The following is a 22538-nucleotide window of genomic DNA, read 5'->3' as shown; positions in this document are numbered from 1 at the left end:
TTTGTAAACTTTCGAGTGGACATCTCACATAAAAGTGTGTTCTTTGAATACGTCACAATGGATTTCCATCAAGTATCGTTCAGTTAGGTCAGAAAGGGGTAAATTATTTCAGTAAATTTTTTTCTTGAATTGAAATCTTTAAAACATCCAACTAGATACTGATTTGAATAGGTCTTACAATGGTATACATATAGATAAGGAATTGTACTAGCCTTTCCAAATTTGTACTTGATTTCTCCTAAGACTGAAACCCCAATATGATGCCATGATAAGCAACAAATCAGATGTTCATTCAGGTTTTTTGTCATTTCAAGATATTATGAATTTTCATCTGGTCTTCCTAATTAGAAGTTGTTTTGATTATATTAGCCATTGAAATTAAAATTTCAGATTCAAAAAATTGAAAGGTAGTATATAATCAGACTTCAAGATTCACCTCCGGAGACTTAGAATTGGTTTTGATTATTTAATGTCTTGTTCCAATCTATAAGTATTGTTATCACTTTTAATAACTTCAACATGAGGTCCATAGTATGGAATGACATAAGCAGATCCATCGGCAGGAGTGAGAGTTTGGGTTGAAATCAATATAATATCAATCAATTGTCCAATAAACATAAATCCCAAAGTGCAAAATTTTGCTAAACCAATTGCAGGATATCCCAAGTAAAATCTATCAATTCCGAACATTCCTAAAAATATTGAAAGCAATAGTGCCATTTCAAAAGAGTAACCATTCCTAGAATAAGAAAATATGTTAATACCTATCTTTCAACATAATATTTGCATGATTCACTTACGTCCATTTGCAGGACATTTCTTTGAAAAAGGTTGCATTTCCTGTTTCATTACAAATGAGGCCTTCCACTGCAATACACCTCACTGAAATGTAAGGTTCTATTAAAATTTTGAAATGAAAAATTACAGCTATACCTTTGGCCTTATTAGTTTTTGTACAGCCACGAAGTTGTTGTGTTTTTGGATCTATTGAATCATTAACATATACTGGATCCGGGCACAAATACTGTCCCATACGTAATGATTCACAGTTAACTTTATAGTGTTCACACTTTGTCTCAATAAGTACAATTGTAATTAAAATAAATGAATTCAAAAATATATTCATTGAGATTCGAATTTCGAATACTCTGCCTTTAATTTTTATTCTAATTATGTGCTCTGTGTATTTAATTTTTTTGACACAAAAAAGTAGGGTTATGTTTTTGTTGTTATTCGTTTATTCGGTGACAACAATAATGCGTCCTGAGCACAGAACTATAACTTAGTCTAAGTTATAGTTCTATGGTCATGAGATATGTACCCAGCCACTACACTAATTCCATAATCTTCACTCATAGGAGATAATGTATCTTTGGATACATCTGGGAAAGTCATGGATATTATAATATATATTTTTACTCATATATACATGCTTCACATCTACGTTGAACCTAAAGGCCTCAGTTTCATAATCGTTTGAGCTGGATGAAGGTATAGTAACCAAACCCAGAAAAAAGAAGACAGAGTGGCAAAATGAAATATATGACCAGGAAGAAGAATATTTTATTACTTAATTTGTATATTTTGACATTTGGGTTTGAAGGAAAATAATCCTGACCTAAAAATGATTATTAGATATGACTTTATGGAACTCTACTTTTGAATAATCTCAAGAATGGCTCTTTCCTCAGTTTTTAATAGAAGTGTTCGTCAATGCACCAGGCTTATTTGCACCTCCCCTATCAGTAAAGTCCAGAAGAATGAACCCAACAAAGCTCTCACTGCTGAGTTTAATTCCATAGACGATTTCACTACTCAGTTAATACAAAGTAAAGTGAATAAATGGACTGCTCAAAACCCCATTCAGCCTGCAGCTAAAAAAGTATTTATAGGTCAAAGTGCTTGTGAGAATGAGTTGGAAGACATAGCTTCCTTGAACAAAGAAGAATTAAACCAACTTTTTCAAAACACTGCAGATTCTTTTGATAATGAAAAATTACTTAGGTTAATGAAACAGTGTATCAAATTGAAACGATGTCCCTCTTTGCATCATATTTTTTACACGTTGAGTGTGAGTTCTAAAATTGGTGACAAATCAACTATAGAAGATATTAGACAATTGTGTGAGTATATCTGCCCAGAAGTTTTGAGAACGAATGCTAATTTTCAGCATTATGTTGCTGAAGCCGTTTGGATAAAAGGCAATATAAATGAGTCTTTGAGAATATTTAGAAATATTTACTCAAATACAACTCATTTGCGACGTAATATAAGAGAAATGTTGAAGTTTTTGATACTGAATACAGTTTCAAGGAGGAGCGAAGTTGCGCTAGTGAGTATAATCAAATTTTCAGAAGATTAAAAAATGAATATGCAGATTTCTTTCCCTTAACATATGTGTGGCAGACATGTTTTCTGAGCGAATGGTTCTCAGACCAATGTATAGCTTTTGATTTGCTGACTAAACATGATGGACTTTGTGGAGCTGTGACAAGTAGAATTCCTTATGTGGTTGCTGTTTCATTAAAGAATCATAATACAGAACTAGTTCACAGATTGTTTGAAGTTTTACTTCATTTTGATATGAAGTCGCAGTATGAAGGAGTACTTCTAGCATTATTAGATTATCAAAGTGAGTATCAGTTTTCCATAATCGGTAAACATTTCTGTTTTAAATTTTCAAAAAGAACGTCCTCAACCCTTTCAAGTATGCCAAACAATATGTATATATGAAATGACCTAAATTATCCCATAGCAGAGTGTTATAATGAACTGTCCAAGGTTCTCGTTGACATACATATCTGGGTTTTATCCGATAAATTTTAGAAAGTCCAAAATCATTCAGAAACTTTGGACAACAGACGAGCATTATTGTATTATTTAATTTGTTTTTACTGTTTTTACATATATTATGATTTAGTACTCTTTGTAGTAACCTCAAAGAGAGTTACTGGCTTGTCGAAGCTTAAAAATAGCTTACACTTTCATTTACATTTCATATATCATTGAGGTTTTCATTGTTTTTTATTACAAATAAGACCATCTGGGGGACAGTTTGCTACACGACTATGGTCAGCTCAAAAGTATTAGGAATTCTATTCAAGTGTGTATATATTTGAGATTTTGTGAATGTGTAAAGTGTGAAAACTATGACTTAGCCAGCTTTTCCCAAGGTGGTAATTGCCCGAAGAGTTAGTGAGATTTTTTTGAAATTCTCCATAAGGAAAAACAAATAATTATGAGAAATATTGCATTCAAAACCAAAAACAAATTAATTTTTTTTCTGAAATTTTCATAAGCAAGTAACTACTTTTTCGACACCAACGTCTAGCTGTCTAGGGTCAAAATTCATACCTTATCAAAAAAAACCAAAAAAAAAAAACAAAAATTTTATCTATATTCTTATAGCTTCTTCTTCTTTTTATTACCAGTATTTCGACAATGATGGGTTCATCATTATGTAAGAATATGATGAACTGTTAGAAGTACGTGACATTATTGGTAAAAAGGTTGGCCTTCTCCAATGAAAAGGTGGACTATAAGTGACTTCTATATGTCCAATTCATAAGTAATTGAGTACAACTTCTTCTAATCTCATTAATTTTATACAGAATTCCCATTTTTCAAATTTCGGCTTGATTTTTTCCATTTTTGTTGTAATAAACCGTTTAATTTTGATTAGTAGATTGTTTCAGATCATAAACTGTAACTTTTTATATGGCAAATTTGCTGCTAATCTAGTTGTCAGGTCGACTGAATCATTTTAACTTATTCCACAATGAATAAGAATCCATAACAATTCTTCAGTTTTTCAAGTTCCTTTGGTAAGTTACATTCGGGAAATTATAGTGGTTACTTGGGCTAAGAACAGAAATTTAGTTAAAAAAAAGTCAGCGAGAACTGAATGGATTTGAAGGCTTTTTTTTACTGAGATTGCTCAAAAAATAATTGTATAAACAAAATGGGGTGTAACTTATTATCCTTCTTAATGAAATAGTGTAGTGATCAACTTCCAAATGTTTTTTTCCAGTACGCCAAGGAAATACTCAACGATGTTTGGAAATTGTTCAGTGGTCATTACAAAATGATGTGCAGTTACCGCCAGTTTATCACAAAAACTTTGTCAGTCTCCTACTAGGTTCTGGGCCAGATTTTTACTTGAAATCTACAAAAAATATGCCAAAAATAGAAACACATTTCAAGTTTTAGTTATATTTTTTAGAATTATCATAGGCATAAAAATAATTTATTGTAAAAATAAATATCACAAGTGTACAGTTTCAATGATGTTGTCATCATAATCACTCTTTTTATTCATTATTACTCCCATTCCTTTTTCCTCGCAGCCCCTTTTCACTAAACAGGTCATCAGTCTGAAAAAATTCAAATCAGTATCATATGTGGTTACTTTATTCTTCTGGTGTATTTTGGACAGAAAAAAATGGGTGTTATATAGAATGATTATGAATACCAAGATTCGTTTTTGGGAATGAGTAGTTAAAACAGAAGTAATTACCATATATCCACCAAGTGTAATATGAATAAAAGATAGGTATTGACCCAGCGGCGGCCCTATATCATTTTTCAGATGGTGCGAGATCTTCTGGTTGCGCCAAAAGTACAGATTATTTTTTTATCAGCTATTCTTCAAACTATGAGAATACTTTCAGAATATATGTTCCCAAATAGATGACTTCAACACAGAAAAATATAAAAGGACTTTCTGCCCTTGCTGCAACTTTCAATAATCAAACAGACATGAAAAATATTGAATAATTTCTTCAGGAAACTGTACATTACTTTGTCACTCCCTCACTTATTATGCCTAGTCTACCGTCTGTTTCTCTTTTATTTGCAGCTGTCAATTAATACTTATAATTTTGTTTTTTTTTGTTTCCCAACCAATCGAAAAAACCGCATTTATAATTTTGTATTCACATTTATGATTTCTGCGCCCTCCTTCGGTCGGCGCCCGGTGCAGTCGCAACGCTCGCCCATTTCCTAGGACCACCGCCGAATTGGCCCCTAATGATGTTATATTTTGTCATTCCAATATTTTTCAGTTGAAATAATTGGTCAAGACATAACATTCCAGATCTCAACGAAATCAGTACTTTTTCCAACTCCTTGGAAACATCTGAATTACACACTGATATTTGGTATTATTGGTGAATAAATGGTATAGTCGAAGTAACCTGTATTGTGAATAGTTAAAGCTATCTTAAAGGTCAAAAAAACCAATACAGAGGAATAATGCCGCTGCCTGCCAGTCCACGTGGACTGAAGAATTGGCGGTTCGTTTTGGATAATTTTTAGTAATCGAGTTTTATGATTGGCTGCAGTTATAATCACTCAAAATGTTTGTTATCTGTTTAAAATGTGGCGTCCTTGGACAAGTACTAATAGTAATAACGAGTGTGATAAAAACGCAGACTTTTTCCTGTGTAGTGATTCCAATAGCGATGGTGAGCAATGCGAAAAAGAGATACCGGTGAATAAGATTCGGATGCATTTGAATATTGAAACACAGAGAGTATGTTTCAATGTATATAAGAATCTACATCTAAGTTTGGTTTTGGGGAAAAAAAAATATTACAAGCAACATCAGATTTGACTGAAATTCCTTTCTCAACTGAACGTAAAATAGTCAAAAACAACCTTATGAACGCAAGAAGGGACGTGATACGGGATTACCAAAACCTTTAGATGTTCATGTAATGAAATCCATTGAAAAAACAATATACGACTAATACAAAAGCAATGAGATTCCTATCACTGAAATCATAAGGAAGAAATTGAATTTCCGGCCATAACGTGAGCTGCTGTAACAAAACTCTACAGAATTGGATAAAGAAACTAGGATTTAGATTTAAAATAATAAACAACCGTCAAGCAGTTACGGAAAGCAGAAGAATGGTGGAATTGCGTAACAAATTCTTAGAACAAATAACTGAATATAGGCAAGAACAACGGCAAATTTTCTATCTGGACGAAACTGGGTTCCGAATTCTTTAAAATTATGTGGAAAAAAACTGCAATGTTGACTATCATAAGAACATAGAAGCTATTATTTTTGAGGAATGGTTTGAAAACATATTGATCCCAAATTTGGATGCGAATAGTGTAATAGTTCTTGACAACGCTTCCTATCATTCGCGACAGCTCATCAAAGTACCGAATAAAAATTCGAGGAAAGATGAAATACAAAGTTTTAAAATGGATTACAAATTGTATTTTGAAGAAAACTATACCAAAAACCAACTACTTGAAGTTTTACAGACACAAACATTTGAAAAAGTGTATGCCCTTGAGAGTATTGCTGAAAAGTAAGGACTCACCATACTGAGACTTCCCCCCTATTTTTGTGTTTTCAATCCCATCGAGTTGATTTGGGGAAAATTGAAACAAATCATCAGGCGTAAAAATAATTTTCCAAGATTTGATAAAGGTAATAGTGCTAGTTAAAGAAGAAGTATCTAATATTACAGAAGAAGACTGGCAGAAAAGTATTAAAAAAGTAATTTCAGTTGAAAAGACTATATGGAGATTGGATACTTCCATATTAATGGTGGAAATAAATTCATTATTGTTTAAATGACGACAGTGATAGTGAAACAGATAATATGGAAAAGGAATTATCAGAAGTTTTCGAAAAAAGTTAGTGAAGTGTTTTTGAAGCAATCGAAGTATTTTCAATCATAACTCTGTTATTTGAATCCCTACTTTCCCACTCATCTATAGAAACGAAATATTTATTATATATATATATATATATATATATATATATATATATATATATATATATATATATATATATATATATATATATATATTACAATGTAGGTTTTCACGGATGGTAGAATATGATGTGTTGTTTTTCCGGGTGTTCATCCGTTGTGTACTATTCGATAGTCGACGTTTCGCCATCATCTCAGATGGCATTATCAAGACGAGTTACTGCTTCGCTACGAGAGGTGTAACTAGTTACACCTCTCGAAGCGTCGACTATCGAATAGTACACAACGGATGAACACCCGGAAAAACAACTATATTATTGAAGGAGAACTCTTGGAAGGTAGGTTGTACTATATCGTTTACTTGAACTATACCTAAAACCCACCATATATACTTCAAATGTCGAGTATAACCTCAACTACAACTGAATGATACTATATAATGATTTCGTTGTTATCAGGTACCACTGCCTCATAAAATTCAAAGGTATGCGCAGAAATAACATGTTGCTAGAATATGAATTTGAGGTAATATTTCTTACAGAACCAGGACACTGCAGACGGCATACAATAATATACTGAAGAAAAAAACTGCAGCCGGAAATGTATCTAATGTTTGTATATAAATACTATTATATACTGGTACAGCAAGCGCAGGTGCTATTGCTTCACATATTCCAATTACTGACTGGAATTTTCCAATGTCTTTTTCTGCAACTATTTTCGTCGAAAGAGATTTTTTCGCTACCCTGTACATTCTCGTAATAACGCTAACTGAGGAACCTGAAAAATGTTAATGAATAGTTTTATTATTCTTTCTCATTAGAATGAAATATTACCTATATAAAAAGTCAGTGAAGTGGTCGCCAGTCCAAAAGCTACGTTCGAGAATATTTTTGTCAAGATACAAACGAATAGTATCATATGGTCACTTATTCGTAGGATTTTTGTGAATAGGGGCAGAGCCAAGGAGTTGCCTATGGTAGAGGATATTTTGAGAGATTTATCCTTTTTGATGAAAAAATCTTACCAATTAGGAGGACCAAGCCATTAACGGTTATAAAGAAACTGAATTCCACTGGAGTCCATTGAAATACGTTTTGAACGTATAGATATAATAAACTAGTCTCACCTAAAAAAAAACTTTGAATTACTCCCGCAAATCAATGCTGGTAACATATATGTAGTCTGAGACTCTGAAATTAAATGGTTATTGGATATTTTCAGCAAATTTTGAGATGGATATTATGATTTTCTTCTAAGTATCGTAGCGTTCCAGGAAAACCTGAACCCATTTGTCAATCAAGCAAAAATCTTTTTTATTAAAATAAACTATTTACATGCCTAGATTTCATGAGTGCCTCTAACTTGAGGGTAGAGTAGCAAGGTGACTCCAGACAGGCGCGTCCCCGCCGAGAGGAGGCGGTGGGGAACGCCCCCCGCGATGTTAGCGGGTTCACGCTCACCCAGAAACATAGACTTTATTAAAAAAACGACTAGGTAATGTGCCTCCTGCCGCCAAGGCTTATGCATATCATTACATGGTTTTGATATTCAGGTCATTCAAATGAAAACATAACTGTCGATGTGTTGGTTAGCTAGATACTCCTGGAGTTCATAAAAAAACCAGGACAAATTGTCAATCGGTTGCGAGTTGAATATAGACGTTACCTGTCGAGTTACAGTGAGTGTGAACCAAATAGTGGATCTGACTCTAGCTTAATTTCTCTTTTAGTTTTTTAGGCACGCATGGTGAATAGATAGTTGTTTCCCGAATATTAAATGATAATCAGGGAAAAATACTGGAACTAGCATGCCACAATCATTTTGATTGCCTGAAACGAACATAGACAGGTTCTTGCCTTATTTTTTCATAATTCCATATGATTGGAATGCGGTTCTGGGGGAACTCCATATTTGATGTCTACTGTAACGAGAAATATGCTGTTCCAGTTTTCATTTGGTATAGGAATAATTTCAGGACTTTTACAACAATATTCCATTACCATCATCAGGTTCGGCAAAGGGTTTGACGAAATTTCCTGGTACTCTGTCGAAGGATGTTCTAAGCAGATACTGTGCAATTTTTTCTTGTACTTTTGATGCCAAAGGGCCCTCCTGGTCGACTAATGAGATGCTGTTTCAACACAATTTTGATTTGTTCTCTTGATAAGATCAAAATTTGGTGTACTACTACCTCTAATAGGTCATCACAATTTGCAGACTTGCCGCCATTCTGGCATTACTAAACCAACTAATTTCAGAACGATAATCTTTCTATGGGCTTCTCATTTTAGCCATCATAGATCGCATTCTGTAGAACAGAAACTGAATTCTACTAATACCTAGTTCCTTGCGGTGCATTTTGTCTTGAACGGTGCCTTCCTTCTTTCAAGCAACTTGTCACCTGATATGCATAATAGTCGAGAATGCCAAAAGATGTGCTATCACACTGAAGATTAGTGGAATCCATGACTATGACTCCAAATGAAATGTGTGTTTAACAGGGTATTTGCCGATTCGTTCAAAGACTTTGGTAGTACGTACATATTCCCAAGAAGCTATGCTCCCCTTCAAGTTTTTTTGAGCCAGTTTCATAAAACCTTGATCTTTGCTGGATCGGTCGGTCATCAAATATTTTTTTCTCTCTATTACGTATGTTATTCACGTAGACCTTTCTGTGAGTCCTCTCAGAACCAGTACCATCAACCTTTTACATTACACAACCCAAATGAAAGAATTTGATCTAACTTGATCGGTAAGAGTGGTAGGCAATGGATAATTATCTATCCATGATAATGATAACAAGCTTTCCCAATATAGACTTTATGCACGTTTCAAAAAAGTTTCGACCTAACAAAGACGCAGGGCACTTTTTTAGATTTTTTTTGTTTTAACATCGCTCCTTTCAACTCTACACACTTCTACCAGCGATGCTCCTATTTCTGTAACCTGTCCAAATAGTACTCGGCGTTTTTCTCTGCAAAATATTTGGTCACGAAGGTGATTGCCTCTTCATTTGACGAAAATCTCCGTCCTCCGAGCGCAATTTTTATATGAGGTAATAAAAAGGAGTCGCTTGGGGCTAGATCTGGTAAGTAAGGCGGATGGTCAAACAGTTCAAACTGTAACGACTGAAGTGCGAGACGGTGCGTTGTCTTGGTGGAAAAGAATTTTTTTCCTGAAAATGTGTCCGTTTTTCCCCAAATTCAGTGTTTAGATTGTTAAGTATCTATATCTGTAGAATAGGGAGGGTGAGTGTAGGCCCACAGCACTTAGGCCACATGTGACCCATTGTACATCCTCCCGAGGAGTTGTTCTCTTAGGTCATCGTCCATCCTGTTCTTTCCAGGAAGGTGGACAGGTGACTGGGATACATCTCCTTTATATCGGCAGGTGTAGGCCAATACTCGCCGAACACACACTTTCTTATTGACGATAACTCCGGGCACTCGCATACGACATGCCTGACAGACTCCTGCCAGACAGATCTTCCTGTTCACACATCCTGCATAAAGGTGTGTCCACTAATTCCATATTATGGAGGTTTTTCCCTAGTTGACAGTGGCCAGTCAGAACTCCTACTATTAAGCGTAGATGTTTCCTGGTCATCGCCAGATATTTCTTTGGCACCAGTTTCTTAGAGTCGCCAAGGGCGATCCTGGCAAGATTGCATCTTTTGATTCCATCCCACCTCTTTAGGGATTGAGCATGGGTGTAACAGTTGGCTATAGTTCCGCAATTGTCAAAGTCATCAGGCCGTACGTGCCACTGGGTCCTAAAATTCTTAGTCCAGCCATTTCCTTGGCTAAAGAGTCGACAATGCGATTACCTTTACTCCTGTCGTGCCCTTTAACCCACCTCAGGATAATGTTATTATCTACCGAGGCTTTGGCTAAATCTTGGTGGCACTCTAGTACTAGCCCTGAGGTAACACGTTGTCTGTTCAAGGCTAATAGAGCTTGTCTGCTGTCAGTGCAGATTGTTTTTATCAGAAATTCCATTTCCTGCTTATTTCTATTGTGGCGATTGACCACGTTTCTGTTTGGACCACGTTTGTATTTTTTCCCATTGCCCACTTAATCCTTAGGCTTAGTGATCTGCAGTAGTTACACTCCACATCCTGAGCCTTTAGACTGTTAAGTAATGATGCGTAGTATGCTCCTGTAATGGTATTTCCTTTTTGAAGATAATCGATTGAAATAACTCCATGACTATCCCAAAAAACAGTCGCTAATCACTTTCCCGGCCGAAAAAAACAGTTTTTGCTTTCTTTAAAGCAAGCTTTCCCTTTGCAGTCCAATGTTCGGACTGTATTTTTGTTACGGGCGTATACTGGTGTATCCAAATTTCATCTACAGTAATTCATCGGCGCCAAAACTCGAATTTATTGCGCCTAAACTGCGCCAACAGAGCGTTGGAAATGTTTATTCGAACACGTTATTGGTCTAACGTGAGCAAACGCGGCACCCAACGTGCGGATAGCTTTCTCATACCTAAATGTTGATTTAATATGTGACATGTTCTTTTGACGTGATACACAGACGTATTGCCTTTCAAAAAAAAATATTCAATGACAGCTCGATACTCAATTTTGTTCATTTTCATAAAAATGTTCACATCAACTCATTCAAACGACTGTTCCATAACAACTGCGCGTCTAAAATGGTTGAAACTTTGGTGAATAACTGTCAACAGATGAACAACGAAATTCACTAGCTTTTATTTACGATTGCTGCTATCTTCATGTTGAGGTCGGAACTTTTCAATCCACCCTCGTAATGTACACAATCAAAGCAAGTCAACTTGGATTATTTTTTATTCAACCGAGACTCTCTCAACCACATTCACTAAGCTCCTGAGTGCACTATTGTAGCTCATGTTGGGCTGTATTAGGTATCATGATCTCATTCGTTATCTTCTATGTTGTAATTTTGGTCAATTTTTGTGTCTTCAATTAGATTCTAGTTTATATTTGAGGTACCTACTATAATTTGTTAAAAAATATAAGATTAACTTAAAAAAAATAAGTGTGTAACTTCTGTAAGGTATTGTTATGAAAAATTTTATAATTTGACTCGAAATATTCATTTTCTTATTATCTTTCGTTGAAACCAGAACCCGAAAACACAGTATTTGTGATTCGCGGACACTGGTTTCAACTGGTTGCTCTCAGTGGAAGCTGCAGTTAATACAGAGGACGAATATCATTTGGAGGGCGATGTCGAAGATTGACTGTGCTACGAACCCCCTAGGAGGGACTCATTTATGTGTGATATTCGTGAATTGAGTCTTCTATTCTGTCGACCCCATATATGGCATGGCGTCTTCGTACTTATCGGATTTCCTTCAATTTGTTAATGTTTAATTTGTATATTGGGTTCGCTCGTTGTCATTAAAATACACAGAAATGGGTCGGTATGTCCTCAGTACAACTGAAGGAAAAATGATAACCAACGTGCTGTTGATTCTTCAATAAATACTTTTTTTGTTTTGCCACTCTTATCGTTTTATTTTAATTTTTTATTGATCTAGTTGTCTCGAAAACCTCATTTGTTCTTTTTCTTTTCGTTCTTGTGCATCCGCACAAGTATATTAATTTTTTTTTACTACATAAGGGTTTTGCATTCTTGTAGTTCCTATTTAATTAAAACACGCTAACTTGAAAGTGGTGAGGGTGTTTTAAAATTTTTCGTATATTTGTTTGGAGAAATTTTACATGGGTGATAGGTAAATAATATTTACGGATTCTGTTAATATGCAAATAACAAACTTCATGGGTTTGCACAGATTGTCATGTTTGCTTTCTGGTCAATTCTGAAAGGACACAGACAGGCGTATAATAGTGGAAGTAGAGATGCAATGGAGCACAAATGAATTCCCAAAGAGCGAGTCGTTGCAATTTCTACAAGTTGATACTGATGTCTGTTTGTCACCATATTAATAAGACACAAGACTGGTGTTTCTTTCCTTTTATAGGTATAGGTTTGGATTAGTTGGATTATATCCGACAGGAAATAACACCTAGAGTAAAGGTTGGACAAGTTTCAAAAACTGGACGCAGGATACAAATCGATAAATTAATCAAGACAGGTTCAAATGGAAGCTTATAAATTATAAATTCCGAAAGGAAGTAGATACTTTACCATCGTAAGCACTTCGTTGTAAGAACGTCACGAGGATCATCAAGAGTATATGCATTTGGTTAACGTCAGGGGATTTTTTGAATATCACTTGGAAGGTGTCTATAGCATGTTTCGGACTGAATATGTCTGCTATTACGGAAACTGCCTGTTTGTTACCAGACGAAGTTTTTTCTACAATCCAAAATTGGCTGAATGTTAATGCTATTAGGAACAAAAAACTTGAGATGCTTAAAATAGGAATATATCCAATTTTCGAATATAAAATACCGCAAAATGAGTTAACCAGCGGTCCAGCTACGCTTATCACTATTTGTAGGATTCCTAACCTAATAGTTCGCATCTCTATAGAGCTTATATCGGCAATATAGGCTGTCGTAGCCATATTCAACATAGTTTGTCCTCCAAATAAGGACGGAATTACTTTTTGTAAAACACCTTGTACTTCTAACGACCAAGTTTTCATGTTGAACACACATAATAAACACCCCACCGTACCCAACACTTCTCCCACTATTGGAAGTATTATGAATGGTTTTCTCCACTTGTGGCGATCACTGTATGATCCAAGGAAAAGAATCAATATCAGTGGCATGACACTTTGAACAGGTTGCTGCCACGAATGCATTTCACTTATCGTTACTTGAATTTCGTGGTTGAATGCAGAGTAGTTTTTATGCTGGCCTTCAACAATGGTATCACAGATGGAGTCGTTGTACTGCAAATTCACCCTACACGCTTTTTCAATTTCTAAGTTGGCCAAGGTCGGCTTGCACAGGTATACTGCCATATAGTAGAAACCTACGACTGGTTCCACTGTCACTGCTTTTTTAATGGTCACTAGCTTTTGTTTCAAGGAACGCGCAGGTAGTGAGTCATTTTGGTGGGCTTCTTTTTCTTTGGTGGGTGCTTCATTGTCGCTACCATTTTGTGGCATAATACTTCACTGAGAGATCTGAAAGAGAATTAAAAAACGTTATAGAAGTGATATGCTACGACTTGAAACAGACGTATATTGAATTAGTAAGTACTTTTTACACGATTGTGACAATGGGGAATGTTCCTCAATTTGGGTTATTACAGCAAATGCAAGTTTGAACAAAATAAAGTTGAGTTCAATTCATGAGTTTTTCAAATTCACTTCGAAAAGTATACAAATTGATGTTTCAAATGTTGGATTTTAATTTTAAAAGGGATTTGTTTCTAATTCACATATTGGCAACAGCGCCTATATCAAGTTAAAATAATTTATACGTACCTAGATACTCTACTTTAAAAAAAGGAAAATTATCTTCATAAATCAACAATTAAGACAAAATATAAATTATAGTTCAATACCATGCACCTCCACAAGCCACATAAATAACAGTTGTTGTGTTATTTATTTATATAGAGGAACATAGGTTAGGTGCACAAAATGTCATATGTCACAGAATGTCTCGGAACTCAGAACATAAGTAATCAGAACAGCACGCCTCTGAAATATGTCATCTTTGTTTGTCTCATACAGGTAACATATTCATTGTCCTTTATTAGCTATAACCGATGTTGCCAAATGGTGAAATAGAAACGAATTCCTTCAAATGTTGAATGCATTATTTCTTTTTTAAGTATCTAAATAATTTTTTAAAGAAAAAGGTTGAAATGATAAGTTCGAAACGCATTGTTTTAGATCTCTTTTATGAAAACTACTTGATTTTCGCAGGAGGAACATTCCCCATTTGTTATGTGACACAGATCAATCATATGAACGTGAGAAATGCTTTTGAAACGAGTTATACACTAAACTTTTCCAAGACTGTACTGTTCTAGTACTTCAGTGTACCATTAAAGTAAATTGTTTACTGTACCTTAAATCGGAATTGTACATTATTTTGATATTTCTTTTTAATTTTTCACTAACCTCAACTACTTTTCATTTGAAAAGGATGAAATACCAACTAATTAGTTATTCCAAAATAAAGTAATAAAGCGATAGTTCCAAAGTGAGCACTTTTCACAATCACAAGAAATGCAATACTCTTTTCGACGCGCGATTCACCAACCAAGTTGGCGTCTTTAGAAAATGAAGGGATAGTTGATGGACATAAAAAGTAGGTATTTGTCATATTATAGTTCTGAAAATGGTTAGGTTTTATTTCTTTACTATTAATTGTTTCTCTTTTTTCATCAGGATTACCTTTCGGAATTTCTCATCTGGCACTGTATTCAGGAACTTTCTTTGGCGTATAATTTTCGCTTTAGGAAATATTGCAGTTTCTTTCAGTAGACCATATTAATATTGTATCGCAAATTGTGATCAGAGTTATGGATGCTTTATATTTCTTAGATACTTCCTCAAATTAAAGTGACAACGTTTTTAGAGGATGCTCCAACAACGCTATTTGTATTTCACTACTGCTGAATCTTCTTAGGTAGGTATATACTGCCTGATATCTATATTTCTATGTCTGTGTTATAAAATCTAACATATTTTTTTCAGCTTTTTCTTCAATTTTGGGGGTATATCATTAACAGTTTTAATTTTCTACACGATACAGTGGTAATAACTTCCGACGACGGATATCTCTCAAATACTTTTACCATCAACGCTGGTGTTCCCCAGGGATCTATATTGTCTCCAATTTTCTTTCTATTGTATATCAACAATTTATTGGAAGAAACCAAGACTCCAATATATTGCTTTGCTGACGGCAGCACATTTGTTTCGTCATTCCATTTGGATTCCAGAACATCGGCGGTGGATGCAGACCTTCACCGGCAGCAGGATGTTGTATATCTTAATGAGGATCTAGAGTAATTTCGAATTGGGGTGAAAGTAACCAGGTTCAATTCAATGCCACAATATCCCAGGCATCGGTTTTCTTCAAAAAGATAAATGTCTCCGAACTAGACATAATAATGTCAGGTCAGACAATTTCACTTTCTGTTTCGATAAGTATGTTGGAGGTTAAAATGGACACCAATATGTTTTGGCACAATCATGTCGCTGGAATTGCAAATGCCACTTCTCAAAAGCTTGGAACACTGTTCCGAATCAGAAAACTGTACACATCTCAGCAACTTTTGATGCCTTATAAAGCTCAGATCATATCTTCTTTGGAGTATTGTTCACATGTATGAGGCTCTGCCCATAAGCATACCCTGAAGCTGCTGGATTCCATCCAGAATATAGCCATCCGCCTGATTGCAGACGCGAACATCACTTGCAACCTTGATAGTCTGGAACATCGAAGAAAGGTTGGAGATTCGTCTTTCTTCTATAGATACTTTCACGGAAAGTGTTCAAATGACTTGGCACATTTGATCCTACCAAGAGCGGTACATATCAGAAATGGCTGCTCATCGTTTTGAGGTTCAACTCACTACACCTCGAAGTTCACTGTTCAAGAACTCTCTCATTTGGAGAACTGCGTTTATGTGGAATGAACTTCCAAAGTGAATCGCTACTTTCGTACAGGCACCGATCTTAGAGCGCCTTAAGGATTTTCCTGTAGTGCTTGTGTTTTGTCCTTAAAAAAACTCAGACATACTTTTGAAAGACTCCTCTATCCAGGTTTATTGAACGTTTGTTGGCACTTTGAAGTTTTGTTTTATGTACCTATGAATAAAATCAAAGAGGCTATATTTTCACACAGTTTAAACCCCACAAAAAAATTCAATACATGTTTATGAAATTAGTCACTTTTCGGACTTGTTTCCAGGTTGATTGATGTTTTATAGCAGTCGTAGAAAAATATGTTTTTAATATCAATGAAGATATCTCTGAATGATGTGAATAGACTTGTATAAGCAAGATTGTGACAAGGAAAAAACTGCTCATTTTCACCTTTTACAAAATAATTCAATATTTGACATTGGTGTTAATAATAAAATTTAAGAAACATATTTTATTGTTTGTAAATGCTCATATAGGTACTAATGAAGTGTAATTTGTGTTATATCATGAATAGTTGGTGACATTAGAGAGAAAAACTGTTTCTTAGTGGCAAGATACACGAAACCCTGACACAATCAAGAAGTTTTAATATGCATGATAATAAAATGACTTTTGTATGACAAAGCCATCATGATTGTTGAGTTCATTATAATAGGTGCACTAGATAAAAAACAGATGTTCAAATTTCTAACCGCGGAAACATATTCTAGTTGTATACTTATCTGGTGACGTTTTGAAGACTGTATCCATCTTCATTAACAAACCTACGACCAATTTGATATTATCAGTGTCAATAATAATAATAATATGTTTAATGTTTTGATCTAAATAGCTTGGATAAAGAAAATGGATATTCTTTAAAACGTCACTACATGAGGAACTGCAGCAAATTTGGAATACTGCAGGTAAGTTGGAATACCGTGGATACCTTATTATAATAAGTGTTATCCGTGTTTTCTTCTTGTAAACTTATCGTTACACGCCATACGGAGCTAATGAGCTCTAAAAAACGACCGCCATCTTGACATTCCGGCTGCCAGCCTCATAGAAGCGAAACGTCAAATTTCAAACTTCTTTCGGTAAGAAAGCAATCACTGATAATCATTTACTATGATACATAAAATCTTAATTGTAATTATTTAAAGTAATAAGCGACCTTTTTAGTTAACGGTTTTACTATTATTTTCTTAATATTTCTGAAATTAAAAAGGTGATATGAAATTTTAGGTTAGGATGTCATGTTGTTAATTTGGAATACCGAAAGTGAATATAATTTGAGATATTCCATCTGTGATTATTTTAACTGATTATCACTTAATAATTATATTAGCGTAAGCTATTTTGTTATAAAAATTATTACCAAGAGAACTGAAAACTATGAAAATGTTAGAAATATAAGAAATTTATTAGATAGTAAGGAAAAGTGTTAGCAAAGTCAAAGAGAAAAGGGTGATCATAATTTGGAATAATATATTCCAAATTATCTGCACCATAAGTCGAATGAAGCTTTTGGAGTTTTTTAGGTCGATTAAAATTTTGATAATGTTCTTAATTTTCTTTTTGTTTTATTCTTTCTATTATTAAAGTTCAATAATTTTCTAACCATTTGATGTATTTTCTATTGGGCTAAGCCATTTTCTTCTCTACTTATTCCCAAAAATCAAAGCAGTATTCCAAATTTGCTGCAGTTCCTCTACATATTTATTTTTATAAGTAACATTTTTTAAATTTCAAGTTACTGACAAATTAGCCTTCTTTTTTCAGAAAGCAAATTTAAATTTAATATTTATTTAATAGGAATCACACATTAAAAGGTAAGACCTCGTTAGTCCTTAGCTCGCACAAGTTTCGACTTCTGAGAGTTGTCGTTCGTAGGGGTGCGACAACTGGTTAACGGAAAAACATATTTTTTTCTCAAAATGAAATATTTAAACAGAATTAGTTTTCAGGATATCCCAATTATCTTCGCATCATACAGAATATATCATTGGAAAATTTATATTAATATCCCCTGTTCGATGTCTATTAATACTATATTTAACGCAATATGATAATCAGCGTCGGCCGCCTCTTTTGCAGTTATTTGTCGCAGTCACTATTTTGATGGCTCCTTAGCTGCGTTCGTAAGGGACATACCGGGTAGAAATATCTCAGTGACTTCGTGGTTGAATTATAGTGCCACTTGCTTGAGACGACTATGTTGCTTCCTTCGATTTATCGGCATGTTTGCATTCTTGATATTCTTTCACTCTCACAAATCACCGAATGTACTATGGTAGTTATTACTGGTCTAACAGATTCGTTGCACCCGGTATGTAGAACGTCTTGAGTATCTATCGCTATGTGAAGACATATCATGTAGATAACAAAGTGTACCTTTCAACGAATGTATTTCTTTTCTTAGTCCCGACACCCTCATCATAATTCTTTTGTCTAGTTACAAACATTGTTACACTTTAATTAAATAGGTCTTATTGACTTCATAGGCGTTGGATAAAACCATCGAAGGGAAAGTGTTCACAGATAGCAGACATTCATGATTATCACTGAATTTCATATGAGTTTTTTTTCTGATTCGAATCTGAAAAAAACATCTGTGAACATTTCATTATTATTGTCTTTGGAAAATTATATTTTTCTTTCACTTCTTCTGAAATAGGTACTCCACCATGGTTAATATGGGTTTGACGGGGTGACAAGTTAGTGAACGTTTCTTTAAAGTTAGAATCGTCAAGATTTTCAGAACGTATAAACAATTTTGAATCGAATAGTTTTTCGGTTGGAATTTCCTTGAAAATATCTATCGAAAACTTCCCGTACTTTATGCTGCGTAACTTTTAAAACAGCAATGTGGAAAGACTGTTAGGTATACGGCCTGATGATTCACGACGAAGTGAAGGTTGTTGGTTTGATAAACGACTATTCTATCAGGCCGTCAGAGGATAGTTAAAGAAAAGCGCAAACAGGTGTCTCTTTCACTCCCGTTGTCCATCGTACAACGAAGAAACTTAAGCAGGAAGTTTATGTTACAAAGATGATTTTTTTAAAAAGGTTAGGTTAGGTTAAAAAAAGTTATACGCTATTCTAATTGAAAAACATTAAAACAACAAAAATTGAAACTAAACAGTATTCTTCGATTACATTTTGTAATTATCACATTTACTTCACTTTACTCACTCTGAACTAGTTCCGAACTGATTGAACCTGTCTCTTAGTTCGTTACTGGCAGCTGTGTGAATTGGACGCTATCATCTGTGTGTTATAAGAAGTGTTTGCGCTTTTTTCCCGATTATCTTATCATTGGTACATTTGAATATTAATCTCGTGAAAGTGACCCACTTGAAAAAGTCTGGAATCTTATCTACTGAAGGAGATTTTTTTTGAGTAAATTAAACATTTCTGGACAGAATGAGAACTTGAAATCTGATTCCAAGTCTGTTTTAAAAAGACTTTCTACATTCTTTCCTTTGATGGAAATCCAGCTAAATCAGGAACTCGTGGAGAAAACAACTCCGGGAGAGGGAGAAGGCGTCCGCCTGAGCATCCTGGCAAGAAAGAAAGGCCAATGAGACTCTAAAGCCAAACACACCCAAGGAGTAGAATACCGCCGAAATTCTGATGAAGACGAAGTCCAAACTTCTGATTGAAAGAGGAAATTACCCTTCCCCATCAGGAAGGAGTTATCCTCTAGCGAGGAGAATGAGCGAACTCCACGAAAGCGCGAAAGGAAGAAGGTCAGGAAGACGTCCAACTCCCCTACCCTTGACCCGGAGAAGAGGAAGAAAACTGGAAGTGGGAGTCGTAAGAGCTCGGAAATCCGTAAGATGTCCATAATAAAATAGATGATATAAAAAACTATGGATAAGATTAATAAGAAGGTTAACCTCTTCTGTAACAGCAAAACAGAGATTGATCCTGCTCTTAAATTACCCATTAATGGCAATGAGATAAAGTCAGATTGACGCCATAAGGAACCACTATAAAAAACTCTACTAAAGAGTGAAAACTATAGTTTTCACTCTTTCGACGTTTCGGTTTCGACTTTGAAGCCATTTTCAAGTAAGTATGACTACAATGAAGTATTAATCTGCCTGCATCCTAGGTCTCGGCACTGGTCTCTTTACTGCCAAAAACTCCCAAGCATCGACTGATGCCTACCCCAGCAGCCTATGCTTGGGAGGTGTTTTTGTGAAGTGAGTGAAGTGAGTGAAGTTACCTTTCTGGAAATAAAAAAATTAGAAAGAAGTCCAATAGGTCCCATACAGTTGAGTGATCCTCCACTTTGGCTTTATTGTTCTGCTTTCTCTCACCAAAGTAAATAATAAAATTCAAGGCCGCTAATATCTTCCCATTTAACTCATACTGTTAACTTTTAGAGATAACTGGACATAGATTACTTCAAGGTTTGAAATTTACTCTAATAGTATAATTACCTTTCACATTCTCTGTCGAGGAATTCCTCCTGCCGAACTCAGCACTAAAACAAACACTGCCACAGATCCGAAATGAGAAATCTAGACAAATACTGTTATTGGTGATTAAAAGCCGATAAGTTATTGGTTGGTACTCGTTGGAATTCGTTATTTACAACAAAAGAATTACTAGATTAGTGTAATAAAGTCGTGGACAAGATAACATTTCTCTTTTAAAACTGTAAAACTGTGTTAACAATCGCACATTTCAGGGACGGATATTGACTCGGGGAACCTGCAAAATCCCGAGTATTGGTGTCTTTGATTTGAACTGAAAACCGGATGAAAGATGTTCATGTTTTGTACAGGGGCGGAGTAGAAAAAAAGTCGTCATCCGTTATTTCAAACTGTCAAAAACATTACTTTTCACGAGAGCAATGCACTTTTACTACGTGTATAATATTAAGATGTTTCAAAAATTTTGTCGTTTCAATGATGTGTTTTTGTAGCTTCATGTCTCAATAAATATTTATTCAACTGTAATAAATCCTATTATAGGTAGATCCTATTATGTCAACAGTGTAACATCTACGGGTTTATATATATATATATATATATATATATATATATATATATATATAATATATATATATATATATATATATATATATACATATATATATATATATATACAGGGTGTCCCTGGACTTCCTCTTTTCCTCTCGGGAATGTATAGATGGGGTCAAAATATCACCAGTACTTCATATAACTTTTTTCCTAAAAGTCTTCGTAACCAAGTTACGGGCCCTCGAAGTTACAAAATGAAAAATGTTTTTCTTTGATAACTTTTCAAGTGAATATTCAAAATCATCCAAATTTTGGTAATTGACTAAACAAATGAATTCCGTCGATGAGCTTTCATGCAGGAGTCAGTTGTTTTGCTACAAAGTCAGGAACGGACTACCCCCGATGGTCCACACCCCAAAACTCTGAAATGACAGATATTTTTCAATATTTTTCAACAAAATAAGGTTACTTGGACAATTTTATGAATAAAAGTACTCGTGTGGAAAGTCGATCGGAGCAACGAGTCTTGATAAAAATGTAGTTCTACTCGACGACATCAAACCCGCTCGTCCACCATTATTTGAAATGAATAATTATCAAAGCAGAAATAATAATGATAACGTTAATTCAACAACATTTATAACTGGAATAATACAAAGTATGCTAAAATGAAGTCGTAAACAAAAAGTACAGTACCTATATGGAAGTTTAAGTCACAATTGTGATAGCAGATATTTATTCAAAAGAAATATCAAGTTCTGTAGATTCGTGGTATTTTTAAACTAACAAGCTACTCTACTATGGAATATCGAATTCATTCCATATTTTGTATGTACATAATAAGTGTGGAATAATCACGTTTCGTGTTGATCAGTTATCTGAATCTCATGAAACTCAACATTCGAATGTTTCAAATTCTTCTTCACAGCTAAACTGTTGGGGAGTTTCACTGATAATTATAATTTTATGGGAGAAATTCTTTAACACGAATCTAAATTTAGCTGAAAAAACGCACATCGGAAAAAATATTTACTATACTAATAAAAAGCAAACGAATGAACTACAAAAACGGCTGCACATGATCAGGTGAAAAATATCCAGGGAATAATTATGTTCCATTTCTTTCACAGATGTTGACAAAAAAACCTTTTAGAAAGTTTTGATAAAAAATGAGAAACTGGAATGCGATTTTGTTTTGTTGAGTGGTGCGTTGTCATATGACTATCATTGTATTGTCAATATT

At 34.6% G+C, this 22538-nt stretch overlaps 3 protein-coding genes across 4 annotated transcripts; 1 reads left to right on the top strand and 2 right to left on the bottom strand.

The window, feature by feature from the left end:
• Positions 1 to 452: 452 nt before the first annotated feature.
• Positions 453 to 1236, bottom strand: bisc (TM2 domain-containing protein 1 biscotti). Its single transcript, XM_023156450.2, has 3 exons — positions 934 to 1236; positions 801 to 882; positions 453 to 739 (listed from the first exon to the last, which is right to left on the bottom strand). Exons 1-3 carry the CDS (start codon positions 1124 to 1126, stop codon positions 463 to 465), a joined length of 552 nt encoding a protein of 183 aa, XP_023012218.2. The 5' UTR covers positions 1127 to 1236; the 3' UTR covers positions 453 to 462.
• A 263-nt stretch (positions 1237 to 1499) lies between these two features.
• Positions 1500 to 4284, top strand: LOC111502376 (uncharacterized). The gene is given in 3 exon segments (XM_023156449.2): positions 1500 to 2354; positions 2357 to 2632; positions 4031 to 4284. Coding segments are annotated over 3 exon segments (1134 nt in total). The 5' UTR covers positions 1500 to 1675; the 3' UTR covers positions 4210 to 4284.
• LOC111502375 (probable peptidoglycan muropeptide transporter SLC46) lies at positions 3640 to 21065 on the bottom strand. 2 transcript variants are annotated; one of them, XM_023156446.2, is made up of 6 exons: positions 20750 to 21065; positions 12881 to 13832; positions 7765 to 7866; positions 7574 to 7711; positions 7277 to 7517; positions 3640 to 4373 (listed from the first exon to the last, which is right to left on the bottom strand). In XM_023156446.2, the coding sequence occupies exons 2-6, from the start codon at positions 13812 to 13814 to the stop codon at positions 4265 to 4267; spliced, it is 1524 nt and encodes a 507-aa protein (XP_023012214.2). In that variant the 5' UTR covers positions 13815 to 13832; positions 20750 to 21065; the 3' UTR covers positions 3640 to 4264. The 2 variants fall into 2 exon arrangements, with proteins under 2 accessions (XP_023012214.2, XP_023012215.2); XM_023156447.2 differs by lacking the exon at positions 20750 to 21065 and adding an exon at positions 19494 to 19597.
• Between the last annotated feature and the right edge of the window lie 1473 nt (positions 21066 to 22538).

The sequence above is a fragment of the Leptinotarsa decemlineata genome, unplaced genomic scaffold (genome assembly GCF_025532065.1).
Source record: "Leptinotarsa decemlineata unplaced genomic scaffold, Ldec_3_MD MMD2_tig00026282_RagTag_RagTag, whole genome shotgun sequence".
NCBI classification, from domain to species: domain Eukaryota; kingdom Metazoa; phylum Arthropoda; class Insecta; order Coleoptera; family Chrysomelidae; genus Leptinotarsa; species Leptinotarsa decemlineata.
The sequence above is the reverse complement of the archived record's forward strand: the minus strand, read 5'-3'. Positions and strand labels throughout refer to the sequence as shown.

Coding starts and splice junctions, on each gene's coding strand:
- LOC111502375 (XM_023156446.2), bottom strand. CDS start 13,814: ATGCCACAAAATGGTAGCGACAATGAAGCACCCACCAAAGAAAAAGAA. Junction 7,518..7,573: donor TTCACTGACTTTTTATATAG/GTAATATTTCAT, acceptor AACATTTTTCAG/GTTCCTCAGTTAGCGTTATT. Junction 4,374..7,276: donor GTCTGCAGTGTCCTGGTTCT/GTAAGAAATATT, acceptor GAATTTTTTCAG/ACTGATGACCTGTTTAGTGA.
- bisc (XM_023156450.2), bottom strand. CDS start 1,126: ATGAATATATTTTTGAATTCATTTATTTTAATTACAATTGTACTTATT. Junction 883..933: donor AAAAACTAATAAGGCCAAAG/GTATAGCTGTAA, acceptor CTTACATTTCAG/TGAGGTGTATTGCAGTGGAA. Junction 740..800: donor GAAATGTCCTGCAAATGGAC/GTAAGTGAATCA, acceptor TTCTTATTCTAG/GAATGGTTACTCTTTTGAAA.